The sequence below is a fragment of the Panulirus ornatus genome, chromosome 20, assembly GCF_036320965.1.
Source record: "Panulirus ornatus isolate Po-2019 chromosome 20, ASM3632096v1, whole genome shotgun sequence".
NCBI lineage: Eukaryota > Metazoa > Arthropoda > Malacostraca > Decapoda > Palinuridae > Panulirus > Panulirus ornatus.
In genome coordinates this window covers 5287456-5303909 of record NC_092243.1, presented here as the reverse complement: position 1 = coordinate 5303909, position 16454 = coordinate 5287456, and the positions used below count along the sequence as shown (strand labels likewise).

At 42.3% G+C, this 16454-nt stretch overlaps 3 protein-coding genes across 3 annotated transcripts; all 3 read right to left on the bottom strand.

The window, feature by feature from the left end:
* Positions 1-2668: 2668 nt before the first annotated feature.
* On the bottom strand, positions 2669-3406 carry LOC139756175 (tyrosine-protein kinase yes-like). The gene has a single exon (XM_071675362.1). It carries the CDS (start codon positions 3404-3406, stop codon positions 2669-2671), a length of 738 nt encoding a protein of 245 aa, XP_071531463.1.
* Positions 3407-5284: 1878 nt separating this feature from the next.
* On the bottom strand, positions 5285-6022 carry LOC139756174 (tyrosine-protein kinase yes-like). The gene has a single exon (XM_071675361.1). The coding sequence runs from the start codon at positions 6020-6022 to the stop codon at positions 5285-5287; it is 738 nt and encodes a 245-aa protein (XP_071531462.1).
* A 1901-nt stretch (positions 6023-7923) lies between these two features.
* On the bottom strand, positions 7924-8661 carry LOC139756172 (tyrosine-protein kinase Lyn-like). Its single transcript, XM_071675360.1, has one exon. It carries the CDS (start codon positions 8659-8661, stop codon positions 7924-7926), a length of 738 nt encoding a protein of 245 aa, XP_071531461.1.
* Between the last annotated feature and the right edge of the window lie 7793 nt (positions 8662-16454).

The window sequence follows — 16454 nt, the reverse complement described above, 5'->3', positions numbered from 1 at the left end:
TATATATATATATATATATATATATATATATATATATATATATATATATATATTACAATATGCTATGATATTATTTTATAATTTTCATGTTAAAGCGTATTTTATCCATTTAAAATGGAGGTGTTTTAAGTTAACAAGGGCATGCCAACCCCCTTCCCCTTCAACTCGCACTCTATTGTACATAAACAAACTCACACCAAAATTTAGTTGAAGTTCGGATATATCATTTTCTTATTTCAATAAAATGTAAAATCCCTGCCAGTTTTTTGAGGATGGGAATAAACAACTGACGGCGGTTCCATTATTGTGATGAAAAAGAAATATGATCATATAGAAAAAAAAGTCTTGCTATATCTATATCAGAAATTACCTTGTATCATTCTTCATCAGAACCAGGAAAAAATGCATTACTCTTAATCGTAAATGATAATGATAATAATGACAATAATGATAACATAATCTTAGGCATATTTTGCATGACATCAAATAAATAGTTCAGCTATTGTGAGATAAATTACACAAGTTACATAGATACAAAGTTTTTTCATTGAAACTAAGGATAACAATTTTCAAATATTTTTTTTTTAACGTTGGAGGCTTCAGCCAGGCCACATCAAGGCTTGGCCTTAATTGATTTATAGAGTGTATTATGAAAGTGAAAAAGAAGAGACAAGGGAAAGTATTTGAAAAATTGTTGGAGCAAGTGAAAAACCTGTCTTTTAAAATTGTGCCAGGTTGGAGTTATTAGGAAAGACACGAGAGGGTAGAACCAATATTACCTCCTACATTTCATGGTTAAAATACTGGAATTACATACAGGGTTATCTCTGCATGGGCGAGTGTTTTGGCCGTGGGCGTTATTGTGAACGATAGAAGGCAACAGGTGAGGGAGGGAGGGTTCTGTTTTGGGGAACCGTTGTTCATCTTGATCTCTATAAACGATATGACTGAAGGAATGGACTCCTGCCTGAATAAGTTTGCAGACGATGCAAAAAGTCATTAGTGAATTGAAATTTGAGGAGGATTTGCATTTGTTTACAAGGGAACTTAAGCAGACTCCAAAGTTGGTCTGATACATGGTTGAAGGAAAGCCTCATCTTCTCCGTACATTGCACATAGGTGATTTTACACACACACACACACACACACACACACACACACACACACACACACACACACACAAGGCTTAAACAACTAACGCCTTAAACACACATGGACATACGACTAACAACAGAAACAGTTCCTCCCCATTTCCCTGAATTTGTCCTTGTAAAAGAAAAAAAAAATGTTGAGAACATATTAGTGAAACAGTCTAGTGAAGACCCCTTGACCCCAGCGGCGTGTGGGAGTCTACGTGCCCTCTGACATTTACCCGCCAAAAACGGCCGAACATACAAAGCCTTTTTGCGTCACTTGGGTCAAATTAGTTTTTACTTCGTAATGCCACGCAGTCGGTCATTTAACTGATCGCCGCGAGAGGACATGTCTGATTCTTTGTTATAAAGTAGTTTGTCTGTTACGTTATTGGGTCACACTGACCGTTACTTAGTACGACACGTTACGTCACCGCGCAAGGATATGTGTGATGCGTTGAAAATAAAATGCCTGCTAGCTTCTCTCTCCTACCTTAAATTTTCCAAACTTCAATAATTCTTTCTTTTCCGCCCTTAGATATTTCTCGGTGATCTGGTCCTAGTTCAGTTACAGTACAAGAATATATGTGCATTATATTCCAAGATAATTATGGTATTCACTACATGTGAATTACTTTGCCAATTACTCCTCGGCCAAGCATCGTTACCAAGTGTATATTTAATAAAGTTTACGTCAGTCTAAACGTTTGCATTACTGGAGGAATCATGAAGCTTACAGCTGCCTAGGCAGATGCTCTGGAAAGCTCCGACAATACAGGTCTTACATACGCCTCCTCGGCTTTCCCCCATCACGTTATTCTGGTTACCCTTCACGCCCGTCATCGTCCACTTAACGAGGTGGTGATGGGCACACAGTCTGAGGCTGGAATAGTGGAGCCTGGCTGCCATGAGTGACGGTGGAGAGAGAGAGAGAGAGAGAGAGAGAGAGAGAGAGAGAGAGAGAGAGAGAGAGAGAGAGAGAGAGAGAGAGGAGGTAGTCAGCCATTATTAGGAAAGGTAATAGACTAGGGTGATACAAGGACAGGAGGGCAAAGTTGATGATTCTTGATTCATATTTGTCTCCCATGATAGTTACAAGGTATAAGGAAGTGAGGAGTCTTTATGAATCTTTCTCTTTATTTCTTTATTAATTTCTTGTCCTCTTTAAAAGTAGAACGTTTTCCTCATGAATATGAATAGATGGGAAATGGTGTTCATGAGAAATTATTATTTCTACAGAAATAAAGATTAAGATTTGATGATTTTTTTTTGTTTCACCTGTACTCTTTTGTCTGTTTCTTATTTTTCTTCCTTATTTCACATCTTTTTAGAATAAAACGTTGTTTCCATAATCATGAATGAATAAAAGAAAATAGTCCATGAGAGAATCTTGTTTTCACAAAAGAAATAATAGATAAGGTAATATGGAAGTGAAGATTTTTTTTTTTAATGTTTTCCATTTTTTCAACTAAAGTGGTGTCCATAGGAAATAATTTTGTAACATAAATAATACATAATACACAAATCATAAGAGCTCACTGAGCTTCAATCTGTTTGATGAAATCTTCTTCGAAGTCCTGTAGGAGTTTCTTCAAAGTTGGCCGTTCGCTTGGTTCTTCCTCCACGGCCAGATCCACCAGATCCATGGAGTGGAAGTCGTCCCCTGGCACGCTGCACAGGATCACGCCCATGAGGAAGCCAAAGGAATAGACGTCGGAGGCCTTTGTGCTTGGCCCTCCGGCGGCCACTTCTGGGGCAATCCAGGGGAAGTCTGGCTGATGGCAGGCCAAGCGGGCGTTCTCGCCCTCGCCACAGGCAATACCCAGATCGATGATGTTGACTACGGGTGTCTCAGTGGGGCCGCTGACAATAATGTTGTTAGTTTTGAAGTCATTGTGAATGATGTCTTTCTCGTGGATCTCCAGCAGCTGGCGTCCTGCCTTGATCCCCAGCTGTCGGAGGTCGTAACCAGCGTTGCTTTCAAATATCAGTTGGTGCAAGGTGTGGCAGCCCACCTGGGTCATGAGGAGGACAGGAGGATCACGGGCATATCCAAGAAGTATGGGTGTTCCTCCAGCCCCTTCCAGTTTTTCCATGAGGTTGGCCTCCTCTGAGAACATGAGGACGTTGTCCATTCCGTTCTTAGACACCTTGAGGACGGCGGTGGAATCCTCCCATGGTACGAGGTACACTCTCCCAGACTGCCCCTCGCCAAGAATTGTCTCCTTGCGGGAAACGAGATCGTCGATCTGTGCTCTCTGGAGATGGATCATCTTGAGAATATAACAAAATCTGTGAAATGCTTACCGACGTCAACTCGGTATCCCAGATCTTCACAAATATAGTGAAGGTGTTTATAGTGAAGATGACTACAAAAATGTAGCCATGGAGTGTATATCCCAGATCTTCACAAATATAGTGAAAGTGTTTATAGTGAAGATGACTACAAATATAGCCATGGGTGTATATCCCAGATCTTCACAAATATAGTGAAAGTGTTTATAGTGAAGATGACTACAAATATAGCCACGGGGTGTATATCCCAGCGCTTTACGCCTATAGTGAAAGTGTTTATAGTGAAGATGACTACGAATATAGCCATGGGTGTGTATCCCAGATCTTCACAAATATAGTGAAAGTGTATATAGTGAAGATGACTACAAATATAGCCATGGGGTGTATATCCCGGCGCTTCACGAATATAGTGAATGCGTGTGTAGTGAAGATGACCACGAATATACCCATGGCGTGTGCATGTGTGTAGTGAAGATAACAGACCACGTTGACCCGATATCCCAGGTGTTCATAAATGCAGTCAAGGCGTAAAACTGATGCTGTAGTAAATATACCTATTATGGGCATCAAGAAAATGGGTTTGTGAGGGATAGCTGAAGATGAGTTCAATGAGGGGGTAGTCAAGATGCGGGGGTGTAATGAAGACATCACGGCGCCAGGATATGTGTGATGCGTTGACGTAAAGTAGTTTGTCTGTTACGTCATCGGGTCACACTGACCGTTACTTAGTACGACACGTTACGTCACCGCGGAAGGATATGTGTGATGCGTTGAAAATAAAATGCCTGCTAGCCTCTCTCTCCTACCTTAAATTTTCCAAACTTCAATAATTCTTTCTTTTCCGACCTTAAATATTTCTCAGTGATCTGGTCCTAGTTCAGTTACAGTACAAGAATATAAGTGCATTATATTCCAAGGTAATTATGGTATTTACTACATGTGAATTACTTTGCCAATTACTCCTCGGCCAAGCATCGTTACCAAGTGTATATTTAATAAAGTTTACGTCAGTCTAAACGTTTGCATTACTGGAGGAATCATGAAGCTTACAGCTGCCTGGGCAGATGCTCTGGAAAGCTCCGACAATACAGGTCTTACATACGCCTCCTCGGCTTTCCCCCATCACGTTATTCTGGTTACCTTTCACGCCCGTCATCGTCCACTTAACGAGGTGGTGATGGGCACACAGTCTGAGGCTGGAATAGTGGAGCCTGGCTGCCATGAGTGACGGTGGAGAGAGAGAGAGAGAGAGAGAGAGAGAGAGAGAGAGAGAGAGAGAGAGAGAGAGAGAGAGAGAGAGAGAGAGAGAGGAGGTAGTCAGCCATTATTAGGAAAGGTAATAGACTAGGGTGATACAAGGACAGGAGGGCAAAGTTGATGATTCTTGATTCATATTTGTCTCCCATGATAGTTACAAGGTATAAGGACGTGAGGAGTCTTTATAAATCTTTCTCTTTATTTCTTTATTAATTTCTTGTCCTCTTTAAAAGTAGAACGTTTTCCTCATGAATATGAATAAATAGGAAATGGTGTTCATGAAGAAATTATTATTTCTACAGAAATATTGATTAAGATTTGATGATTCTTTTTTTTTGTTTCACCTGTACTCTTTTGTCTGTTTCTTATTTTTCTTCCTTATTTCACATCTTTTTAGAATAAAACGTTGTTTCCATAATCATGAATGAATAAAAGAAAATAGTCCATGAGAGAATCTTGTTTTCACAAAAGAAATAATAGATAAGGTAATATGGAAGTTAAAATTTTTTTTTAATGTTTTCCATTTTTTCAACTAAAGTGGTGTCCATAGGAAATAATTTTGTAACATAAATAATACATAATACACAAATCATAAGAGCTCACTGAGCTTCAATCTGTTTGATGAAATCTTCTTCGAAGTCCTGTAGGAGTTTCTTCAAAGTTGGCCGTTCGCTTGGTTCTTCCTCCACGGCCAGATCCACCAGATCCATGGAGTGGAAGTCGTCCCCTGAAACGCTGCACAGGATCACGCCCATGAGGAAGCCAAAGGAATAGACGTCGGAGGCCTTTGTGCTTGGCCCTCCGGCGGCCACCTCTGGGGCAATCCAGGGGAAGTCTGGCTGATGGCAGGCCAAGCGGGCGTTCTCGCCCTCGCCACAGGCAATACCCAGATCGATGATGTTGACTACGGGTGCCTCAGTGGGGCCGCTGACAATAATGTTGTTAGTTTTGAAGTCATTGTGAATGATGTCTTTCTCGTGGATCTCCAGCAGCTGGCGTCCTGCCTTGATCCCCAGCTGTCGGAGGTCGTAACCAGCGTTGCTTTCAAATATCAGTTGGTGCAAGGTGTGGCAGCCCACCTGGGTCATGAGGAGGGCAGGAGGATCACGGGCATATCCAAGAAGTATGGGTGTTCCTCCAGCCCCTTCCAGTTTTTCCATGAGGTTGGCCTCCTCTGAGAACATGAGGACGTTGTCCATTCCGTTCTTAGACACCTTGAGGACGGCGGTGGAATCCTCCCATGGTACGAGGTACACTCTCCCAGACTGCCCCTCGCCAAGAATTGTCTCCTTGCGGGAAACGAGATCGTCGATCTGTGCTCTCTGGAGATGGATCATCTTGAGAATATAACAAAATCTGTGAAATGCTTACCGACGTCAACTCGGTATCCCAGATCTTCACAAATATAGTGAAGGTGTTTATAGTGAAGATGACTACAAAAATGTAGCCATGGAGTGTATATCCCAGATCTTCACAAATATAGTGAAAGTGTTTATAGTGAAGATGACTACAAATATAGCCATGGGTGTATATCCCAGATCTTCACAAATATAGTGAAAGTGTTTATAGTGAAGATGACTACAAATATAGCCACGGGGTGTATATCCCAGCGCTTTACGCCTATAGTGAAAGTGTTTATAGTGAAGATGACTACGAATATAGCCATGGGTGTGTATCCCAGATCTTCACAAATATAGTGAAAGTGTATATAGTGAAGATGACTACAAATATAGCCATGGGGTGTATATCCCAGCGCTTCACGAATATAGTGAATGCGTGTGTAGTGAAGATGACCACGAATATACCCATGGCGTGTGCATGTGTGTAGTGAAGATAACAGACCACGTTGACCCGATATCCCAGGTGTTCATAAATGCAGTCAAGGCGTAAAACTGATGCTGTAGTAAATATACCTATTATGGGCATCAAGAAAATGGGTTTGTGAGGGATAGCTGAAGATGAGTTCAATGAGGGGGTAGTCAAGATGCGGGGGTGTAATGAAGACATCACGGCGCCAGGATATGTGTGATGCGTTGACGTAAAGTAGTTTGTCTGTTACGTCATCGGGTCACACTGACCGTTACTTAGTACGACACGTTACGTCACCGCGGAAAGATATGTGTGATGCGTTGAAAATAAAATGCCTGCTAGCCTCTCTCTCCTACCTTAAATTTTCCAAACTTCAATAATTCTTTCTTTTCCGACCTTAAATATTTCTCAGTGATCTGGTCCTAGTTCAGTTACAGTACAAGAATATATGTGCATTATATTCCGAGGTAATTATGGTATTCACTACATGTGAATTACTTTGCCAATTACTCCTCGGCCAAGCATCGTTACCAAGTGTAAAGTTAATAAAGTTTACGTCAGTCTAAACGTTTGCATTACTGGAGGAATCATGAAGCTTACAGCTGCCTAGGCAGATGCTCTGGAAAGCTCCGACAATACAGGTCTTACATACGCCTCCTCGGCTTTCCCCCATCACGTTATTCTGGTTACCTTTCACGCCCGTCATCGTCCACTTAACGAGGTGGTGATGGGCACACAGTCTGAGGCTGGAATAGTGGAGCCTGGCTGCCATGAGTGACGGTGGAGAGAGAGAGAGAGAGAGAGAGAGAGAGAGAGAGAGAGAGAGAGAGAGAGAGAGAGAGAGAGAGAGAGAGAGAGAGAGAGAGAGAGAGAGAGAGAGGAGGTAGTCAGCCATTATTAGGAAAGGTAATAGACTAGGGTGATACAAGGACAGGAGGGCAAAGTTGATGATTCTTGATTCATATTTGTCTCCCATGATAGTTACAAGGTATAAGGACGTGAGGAGTCTTTATAAATCTTTCTCTTTATTTCTTTATTAATTTCTTGTCCTCTTTAAAAGTAGAACGTTTTCCTCATGAATATGAATAAATAGGAAATGGTGTTCATGAAGAAATCATTATTTCTACAGAAATATTGATTAAGATTTGATGATTCTTTTTTTTTGTTTCACCTGTACTCTTTTGTCTGTTTCTTATTTTTCTTCCTTATTTCACATCTTTTTAGAATAAAACGTTGTTTCCATAATCATGAATGAATAAAAGAAAATAGTCCATGAGAGAATCTTGTTTTCACAAAAGAAATAATAGATAAGGTAATATGGAAGTGAAGATTTTTTTTTTTTAATGTTTTCCATTTTTTCAACTAAAGTGGTGTCCATAGGAAATAATTTTGTAACATAAATAATACATAATACACAAATCATAAGAGCTCACTGAGCTTCAATCTGTTTGATGAAATCGTCTTCGAAGTCTTGCAGGAGTTTCTTCAAAGTTGGCCGTTCGCTTGGTTTTTCCTCCACGGCCAGATCCACCAGATCCATGGAGTGGAAGTCGTCCCCTGGCACGCTGCACAGGATCACGCCCATAAGGAAGCCAAAGGAATAGACGTCGGAGGCCTTTGTGCTTGGCCCTCCGGCGGCCACTTCTGGGGCAATCCAGGGGAAGTCTGGCTGATGGCAGGCCAAGCGGGCGTTCTCGCCCTCGCCACAGGCAATACCCAGATCGATGATGTTGACTATGGGTGCCTCAGTGGGGCCGCTGACAATAATGTTGTTAGTTTTGAAGTCATTGTGAATGATGTCTTTCTCGTGGATCTCCAGCAGCTGGCGTCCTGCCTTGATCCCCAGTTGTCGGAGGTCGTAACCAGCGTTGCTTTCAAATATCAGTTGGTGCAAGGTGTGGCAGCCCACCTGGGTCATGAGGAGGGCAGGAGGATCACGGGCATATCCAAGAAGTATGGGTGTTCCTCCAGCCCCTTCCAGTTTTTCCATGAGGTTGGCCTCCTCTGAGAACATGAGGACGTTGTCCATTCCGTTCTTAGACACCTTGAGGACGGCGGTGGAATCCTCCCAAGGTACGAGGTACACTCTCCCAGACTGCCCCTCGCCAAGAATTGTCTCCTTGCGGGAAACGAGATCGTCGATCTGTGCTCTCTGGAGATGGATCATCTTGAGAATATAACAAAATCTGTGAAATGCTTACCGACGTCAACTCGGTATCCCAGATCTTCACAAATATAGTGAAGGTGTTTATGGTGAAGATGACTACAAAAATGTAGCCATGGAGTGTATATCCCAGATCTTCACAAATATAGTGAAAGTGTTTATAGTGAAGATGACTACAAAAATGTATCCATGGGGTGTATATCCCAGCGCTTCTCGAATATAGAGAATGCGTGTGGAGTGAAGATGACCACGAATATAGGCATGGCGTGCGTGTGTGTGTAGTGAAGATAACGGACGACGTTGACCCGATATCCCAGGTGTTCATAAATGTAGTCAAGGCGTAAAACTGAAGCTGTAGTAAATATACCTATTATGGGCATCAAGAAAATGGGTTTGTGAGGGATAGCTGAAGATGAGTTCATCGAGGGGGTGTAATGAAGACGATTTTTTGTGCAGATTGCTCTCTCTCTCTCTCTCTCTCTCTCTCTCTCTCTCTCTCTCTCTCTCTCTCTCTCTCTCTCTCTATCTCTCTCTCTCTCGTAATCAACCCTTGACATATTCTAAATTGTACAGAGAAAAAAACTTATGATTGACTGAACTTCCTCTTGATGATGTGTTCGTTATCGTCTGCATGAAGCACTGAGGGGAGGCCATCAGCTGATGTTTGTTTACATTTTGTGTGACGCCATGTGGTAGCCCAGTGTACAGTACAGCAGTGATAATAGTTATGTTGGGTTAGCTGGTCTTCAGACCTATTAACAACCAGGGTCGTTAATGAGATCTATCAGTATCAAGGTATAATTACCAACCGGTAAATACCTATCATCGTCACGTGTCAGTGATAAATCCAACAGACACTACTCTGTAGGTTTGAAAACCATAATAGGATGTAACAGCTGATCCGTGTTTATATCTTGTGTGGCGCCATTTGGTCGCAGAGGAGTTTATGTGACTATCATACGAGGCGTTACTGTTACGGGGGCTCAGCTGCTCGGTGTTTACATTTTGTGTGCCTCCACAAGATTTTCTGTAGTAATGGTAAGAGCAAACAGCTGATATTCGTCTACATCCTGTGTGCCGCTACAGGATTTTCTGTAGCAATGGTACGAACAAACAGTTGATATTTAAATACATCTTGTGTGCCTCGAAAGGATTTTATGTAGCAATGGTTTAAAAGCAATCAGCTGATATTTATTTACATCATGTGTGGCGCCATCTCTTAGCAGCGATTGAGGTGACGGTGCTACGGCCTTCTGTGACAATTCAGATCCTGTGGTTTGACAAGCACGTTGCCTGTCGCTCTAGCTGCTAAGAGGAGGACCAAATATATACATACAGTGATAGCGTGTAAATGGTCTTAGGATCATAAACATTTAACGGGGCTCAGGTTCTTTGTTTCGATTGGTAGTCATCCATAACATGGCGTTGACGACTTTAGTTTAGCCAAGTTCACAGGCCTACCAACCCAACCAACAGTGCTGGTCAAGCCATCACGAAACCTACAAGTGTTTCCATACAGTGATAGTCAGTGTTGAGGTTCGATGCGGTACGGAATGAACAGAAGAGGTGTCGATACAGTGTACAGTGTTTACGTGAACTGCCCCCGAGTCTTTGCCCTGGTCGTTGCAACTGTTCCTGCCGCTCTCTGCTTATCGTCGAGGAGATGGCAACACCCGAGTTGCACCGGGTTTGAGAGTTAAGTCAGAGCAAGACGGTTCGATCCTTGAGCATGGTGGCTTCGGTCTTTCAAGGGTCGGATCAAAGAAGGTCGCGCTGTCATTTGTTCCAGGAATATAGTGTCCTGCTAGAGGGGCATAATAAGACTGCAGCAACAGTTTGAGAATTCAAGGTGAGTACACTCATTCCATTTTTCTTCTTTAGCGTATAAACATCCAGGTAAGAAACATGCGTAGGTGTATTGTGGTATATGACGTCAAACGAATGCATAGGGATGGCTTATGGTACATACATTTACACTCGTATGTATTCGTATGTACAGAAGCCGGTGTATTTATTGCATTTAAACTGTCATACATACACGACCATTGATACAACATACACACTGAGACCAGTCTGCACTTTGCCAGTTGTAGCTATGTAAATGTTTATATATTTGTTCACATTTGTGTTTTGTAATGTTTATACTTTGTTAAGCGCAGTCTGTTTAAATGCTTTGCTAAGTATATATATATATATATATATATATATATATATATATATATATATATATATATATATATATATATATATTAGAAGGATTATGTCTCCTTGGCATCAGGGAAATGCTACTGTTTTCATTTCAAAGGAACTCAAACCTCGTTTTCTCCGTAGTTGTGACTGCATTCAGTTACAGGTCAGATGAGAAGGGTTGGGCTTCCAAACGTTGTGAAGTACATAATGCAGAGTCGAGCATTATGTTGTTTTTGAAACATTTTGATCAATGTTGGTTTGAGGCTTCAGTAGTACCGAATCCTCGATCAAACCCATGAACTCGAGTGTGTCACGCGAGAATGTTCTTTACTGCGTAATATACTGGTTTTGTGGTGGATTTTAAGCGTATTTATTGATATATGTATTCATTTGGTGGGGGTGGTTGTCTCACACAAGCTTTAGAAGAGTAATGAGTTGTCGAGAAACATATATTGATTTCCCTCTCCTGAGAAAAATGCTATCATAGAGAGAGAGAGAGAGAGAGAGAGAGAGAGAGAGAGAGAGAGAGAGAGTGTGTATCAAGGATAGTGAGTGGTTTACGTCGCTTTATTGTCCAATAAGCGAATATATATATATATATATATATATATATATATATATATATATATATATATATATATATATATATATATATATATCGAATATAGAAAAACGATATACGTCAAAAAACAAGAATTGATTCACGGAATATTTTCTCGCGTGCGCACCTGCGAATAATACCTTTACCTTAAAAAAAAAAAAGAAAAAAGAAAAAGAATATATATATATGTTATCCCCAGCCCAGTGTAATGAAAATATGTTTTTATATGTGAGCGAACACTTCGTTTTTACCGTTATATTTGTTACAAAGCGGATATCAAAGCTTCGGTGAAGAGCGACACATCGAGTGAAGCAAATAAAACTGGCCGAAGCCTTGTTCCGTTTAGTATACTGCCTCTCCTCGGTCAGGATTCGGTACCTCGTGAACCATGTCTCGTCTCTCTCGACTCCTTCCGCTTGTTTTCTGAATCTTTTGCTCTACATTCTATTTTATGCAAGGATTCTCAACAAAGGTAATTTTCGGCTTTGTGAAAATCTTTTTTGCTCATTGTAATATGACAGGTCAGAGAAATTGCTTTTTATCGTCTGTAATTCTTCAACAAAGATTCAAATCTAAGATAATGAATGAGGTTTTCGAGGCTATAGGTGCTGAGTGCCTGATGATGGATCATAATGTTCTGAGTTTACATATGAAGCATATTTTCTTTTTCAAAATAGATCATTATCGGTTTGAGTGTTGTTTTTACTAGTTCCACTAGGCGCTAGTCAAATCTAAACTCAGCTATCGGACCTCACTTGCTCAATATAGCAACCCTGTGCATTTCTGAACGTAATTTTACGTAATGCAATGTTCTCTCGCGATGAAGAATGGGAACTTTACAGGCGAGAAGGACCTGCTACGTCTGGGGTCTGACGTGAGAGGGCTTGGGTCAGTTCGAGCGAAGCAAATGTCGCTCGTTTTCTACACACATGTCTGCTTCAGTAGATGTACTTGTCCACCTCGCACTTGTGGGAGAAAATAGTGGTATTCTAGCCACACTAAAGCCGCCCTTCTGCTGTGATTTATCACACCAATACTTCTACTATAGCGCACCATGGTGATGGGAGAGAACCATTTCCGGATTCAGGGGCAGCGTGACACTGGTTGAGGAAGTTCGTGTGGGACCTGTACTTCGTCAGGGAGTGCAGAGACTCTCGACACTGAAGCTGCCTAGCGTGAATCAAGGAAGTTCGTCCAGAACCTGTTGGTCGTCAGGGATGGTATTGGAAGTCGAGTCTATACCTCCACCCGGCGAAAGTAATTAACCAAAGGAACTGACGACCAAGGAAATACCCGACGAGGAGTGTTTCCGACCGAGAAGTTTCCTGTAGCGCATCAGACGAAGATCCTTCGAGTGAAGGAGGACATCGACTGAGGATGCTATTTGATCAAAGTGTCGCCGAGGGATTAAGGTGAACGAGACAGTGACCATCTAAAAGGATCTAAGCTATTCCCAGTGTGTTCGAGATTAATTACTTATTTGTAATTACTTTATTGTACTGTAAAGGGAAGGAGTTTTATACATTCGTGGGGTCTCACCTCTTGATTACTCTATATCATCATACAGCCTCTTAAAACGTATGTAAGTTGTGTACATTATCATCATTCACACTCCATTTATTCATCACTTTTATACTACACAAAAATACTTCTTTACATCCTTGTTTACAAGTTTCTTATTCAGTTTCATGTCATGTTCTATGTGTGCTTTAATAACCTTATGTCTCTCAACGTACTGTCCACTGTCCACTTTGTCGTCGATCTCTTGTGGAAACTCAAAAGGTTGGCTCAGGTCACCCCTCAGTCTTCTCTCTTCCAAGCGAGGTAAATCTAAAGCCTCCAGCCTTTCCCTGTAGCTTAGCTCTATTAATTCTGGTACCATCCTTGATCCCCTCCTTTGGACTTTCTCTAGAAGTTCTATGTACTTCTTCAGGTGCGGTTCCCAAACATGAGAATCGATAGTCTAGTATTGGCCTATTGGAGGATGTGAATAGCTCGCTAAATATTCTCCTTTATCCACGTACTTGACTGCTGTTCTGATATTTGCCAGAAGACTGTGTTGTTGTCTTTGGTCTGGTGTCTCTCTCCCTGAGGTGTTCGAGACAATGTACCGTCTATAGTGATTGTAAAATCATCTCGATGGGTACGTGTAGAGGGAGGTCCCTCAGGAACCAGAGCACCGAAGTTGCGACGGGAGTGTGGTCGACGGAGCTCGTGTCTGACTGAAAGACTTGCACGACCAGAGGTAGTGGTTTGCGGTCGAGGGAGTGCATGACTGCAGTGCTTGGCCACAGGGTAGCCCCCCCCCCCCAGCGAGATAGTGCATGAGAAAGGGGGGGGGGGACCTGCCCTGAACACTCACTCTTCCGCATTCCATCGTGTTAGGGGCGTTCCTGTGTGCCACATGTGGTCGTGGTCGCCTAAGTCTGGTCGCCACATGTGGTCGTCTTCATAATTCATACTTTGGTATAACGACGATCTTTACCCGCTTTGCACGCGACCACACACATCCAGACACAGACACACACGCACACATACACCCAGTCAAACACACACACACACACACACACACACACACACACACACACACACACACACACACAAGTATGCGTATGTAAACACATGTATCTTTGATTTTATAATAGCCTAGCGAGTTGTCGTGGTAATGAACCTCCACATTGATTTGGTTTATGGTTTATAATGGGGGTGAGGTCATTTCGCTGGGTTTGAGGTGGGTTCGACATCTTGGGGCTAGGGTGGGGCCTATGGGTTGGGGTAGTTCTGAGGTGGGTATGTGGACCTAGGGCAAGTGTGAGGGTTTAGGGTGGGTGTGAAGGGCTGAAGTGGTGAGAGTAGAGTTCTGGGGTGGGTATATATGGGCCTGGGGTGGGTTTGTGGGGCTAGGATGGGGCTGGGGTGGGTAAATGAGGTTGGGATGGGGCTGGGGTGGGTGTATGGAGTTGGGATAGGGCTATAGGGTTGGGACTGTTAGGGTAGTTTGAGTCAGTCGCATTGGACCCCTTCCTCCCGTCATCCAGCTCTTCCAAGCAAGGGCCACGCCGCTCATCACTCTCACCCGACACTGCCGAAGGAGAGGGAGGAAGGATGAAGCGGAGGAAGGAGGAGGAGGAGGAGGAGGAGGAGGAGAGGAGGCTTCTAAACAGGAGTAAGCAGTGAGAACTCAGGAGGCGAGGGCCACCGTGGAGGCCCGTGCAGGAGGACTGAGTAGAATCTCCCACGGCGCTCATTCCAAGACCTTAGCTTATCGTTCAGTGTTGGAGTGGAGATCGAGGTCCTGCTAACCTTGTCCTTGCTATGATGAAGACGAAGGAGGTCCTACTAACCTCGGCTTTGCTATGTTGAAGACGTAAAGTATTGCCGTGAAGTTTTGCGTTCCTGTGTTGTTAATGATAGCAGTGTTCCTGTGTTGCTGGTGATGGTAGTGTTCCTCTGTTGCTAGTATTTGGAGGTGTTCCTGTGTTGTTAGTGATAATGGTTGTCCTATGTTGCTGGTGATAGAAGTCCCCGTGTTGCTGGTGATTGGAGTGTTCATGGGTCGGTGAGGAGGTTCTGGCCATCGTCATGGTGATCTGAAGTTTCCATATAGTTTCCGTCCTTACTCCCTTATTACTCCTGGTGATGAATGATGGAAACTAAAGAAATGATGATTAATAGGAAGAACATGTGTGGCAGCACCAGCAGCAGTAGCAGTAGGCTTGAATACTGAAATGTGGCATTTGCCTTGCGTAGACTAATATGTCTCTCTCCCCTCAGCCTTATGACACGATTCATGTCTCATTATCATGAATCATGATCTACATATGTTTATCTCTTCAGTTTCATATATAATTTATTATTTATGATATTCATTTTATTCAGTTTCAATGATTTTTTATTCTCAGTCTCTATCATTATTATTATTATGATACTACTACTACTACTACTACTACTACCACTACTACTTCTACCACTACTACTACTATTACTACGACTACTACCACTACTACTTTTACCACTACTACTACTATTACTACTACTACTACTACTACAAAAATAATGATAATAATGATAATGTTTATCGTTATTAACAAGAACTCATTTTACTGCACATGGGCCCCTACCATATTGAGAGGGTGTATGTGAAGAAGGAATAAAAGATATATCGGTTTGTTGATATAGGCAGTTTGTAGTTCCCTTAACGACCCCGGCACTTGAAAGGCTTAAAGACATGTGAACCACATGGTCTCATAATGTAGTGGATCAGATGACCTCATAATGTAGTGGATCAGGTGACCTCATAATGTAGTGGATCAGATGACCTCATAATGTAGTGGATCAGATGACCTCATAATGTAGTGGATCAGGTGACCTCATAATGTAGTGGATCAGGTGACCTCATAATGTAGTGGATCAGATGACCTCATAATGTAGTGGATCAGATGACCTCATAATGTAGTGGATCAGGTGACCTCATAATGTAGTGGATCAGATGACCTCATAATGTAGTGGATCAGATGACCTCATAATGTAGTGGATCAGGTGACCTCATAATGTAGTGGATCAGGTGACCTCATAATGTAGTGGATCAGATGACCTCATAATGTAGTGGATCAGATGTCATGATTCGTCTTTGTTGATGACAATGACTGTAATGTCTCTCGTGGATCAGACGATCCTCAATGTCTTTGTTCAGTCAATGGGTCCATAATGTCTGAGGTGGATCACACGGTTCCTAATATGTCGGTGGTGGATCAGACGATTCCTAGTATGTCTGTAGTGGATCACACGATTCCCAGTATGTCTGTAGTGGATCACACGATTCCCAGTATGTCTGTAGTGGCTCACACGATTCATGGCATGTCAGTAGTGGATCAGGCGAGCTGCAGTAAGACACACTGTGGCTATTTCTTTTAAAAGTAGAACAGGACACAACATACGAGTGTTAGCTGAGGCCATTTTACAGATCGCAAAAAAAAAGAAAAAAAAATTTAAGACACCTAATTTA

Excerpts from the sequence above, each read along its gene's own strand:
- LOC139756175 (XM_071675362.1), bottom strand. The coding sequence starts at position 3,406 with ATGATCCATCTCCAGAGAGCACAGATCGACGATCTCGTTTCCCGCAAG.
- LOC139756174 (XM_071675361.1), bottom strand. The coding sequence starts at position 6,022 with ATGATCCATCTCCAGAGAGCACAGATCGACGATCTCGTTTCCCGCAAG.
- LOC139756172 (XM_071675360.1), bottom strand. The coding sequence starts at position 8,661 with ATGATCCATCTCCAGAGAGCACAGATCGACGATCTCGTTTCCCGCAAG.